Source organism: Calidris pugnax, unplaced genomic scaffold (assembly GCF_001431845.1).
Source record: "Calidris pugnax isolate Ruff unplaced genomic scaffold, ASM143184v1 scaffold2061, whole genome shotgun sequence".
NCBI lineage: Eukaryota > Metazoa > Chordata > Aves > Charadriiformes > Scolopacidae > Calidris > Calidris pugnax.
The window spans coordinates 1-1179 of NW_015092364.1; the positions used below are offsets into that span (position 1 = coordinate 1).

The window sequence follows — 1179 nt, forward strand, 5'->3', positions numbered from 1 at the left end:
AAAACCCAAGGGGACCATCTCAAGACCCATCAGGACCATCCCAAGACCCAACGGGACCATCTCAAGACTCAACGGGACCATCCCAAAGCCCAACTGGGTCAACGGGACCATCTCAAAACCCAACGGAACCATCTCAAGACCCAACGGGACCAAGACAAAGCCCAAATGGGTCAACGGGACCAACTCAAGACCCAATGGGACCATCTCAAGACCCAACGGGACCATCTTAAGAACCAACGGGACCATCTCAAGACCCAACGGGACCAACCCAAAGCCCAACTGGGTCAACGGGACCATCTCAAAACCCAACGGGACCATCTCAAGACCCAATGGGACCAACCCAAAGCCCAACTGGGTCAACGGGACCATCTCAAGACCCAACGGGACCATCTCAAAACCCAAGGGGACCAATTCAAGACCCAACGGAACCATCTCAAGACCCAACGGGACCATCTCAAGACCCAAGGGGACCAACCCAAACCCCAACTGGGTCAACGGGATCCACTCAAGACCCAACGGGACCATCTCAAAACCCAACGGGACCATCTCAAAGCCCAACGGGACCAACCCAAAGCCCAACTGGGTCAACGGGATCCACTCAAGACCCAACGGGATCCACTCAAGACCCAACGGGACCATCTCAAAACCCAACGGGACCATCTCAAGACCCAAGAAAGGTGGTGTCCACCCCCCGCCTTGTGGTGGCCTCACATCGAAGATCTCGAAGCCGGCGATGTCCAGGACGCCGATGAAGTACTGCCGGGGCTGCTTGGTCTCCAGCGAGTTGTTGATCCTGGTCACCATCCAGTTGAACATCTTCTCGTAGACGGCTTTGGCCAAGGCCCCAACGGCGTAAATCACCTTGGGACGGGGCAGAAGGTCCAGCTCGTGGTGAGGTGGGCCCCGGGGGGGGATGGGGGTGAGGATGAGGGAGGGTGGGACCTTCCTCACCTGCTGGACGTTCTGCCCTTTGGTGACGTACTCGTTGCCCACCTTCACCCGGGGGTGACACAAACCCTTGAGGAGATCGGCCGAGTTCAAGCCCATCAGATACGCCGACTTGTCCGCTTCTGGAGGACGTTGGGGGGGGGGGGGGGGGGGAGGGGGAGGATTGGGGAGCCCCAAAACTTCGGGGAGGGTGTCTTAAAAAATCACGGGGGGAGAAACGAAAGCATTCAC

General features: G+C 58.0%; 1 protein-coding gene across 1 annotated transcript in view; it reads right to left on the reverse strand.

Annotated features, from left to right (window-relative positions):
• Positions 1 to 711: 711 nt before the first annotated feature.
• The window catches only part of LOC106900452 (myosin-7-like), a gene marked incomplete at its 3' end in the record, with an annotated part of 14382 nt that continues 13914 nt past the window's right edge, over positions 712 to 1179 (reverse strand). Inside the window, exons 5-6 of the mRNA XM_014962532.1 lie at positions 952 to 1142; positions 712 to 861 (exon numbers count right to left, since the gene is read on the reverse strand). Of these exons, the coding sequence (XP_014818018.1) occupies positions 712 to 861; positions 952 to 1142 (341 nt within the window). The remainder of the gene's footprint in view (positions 862 to 951; positions 1143 to 1179) is intronic.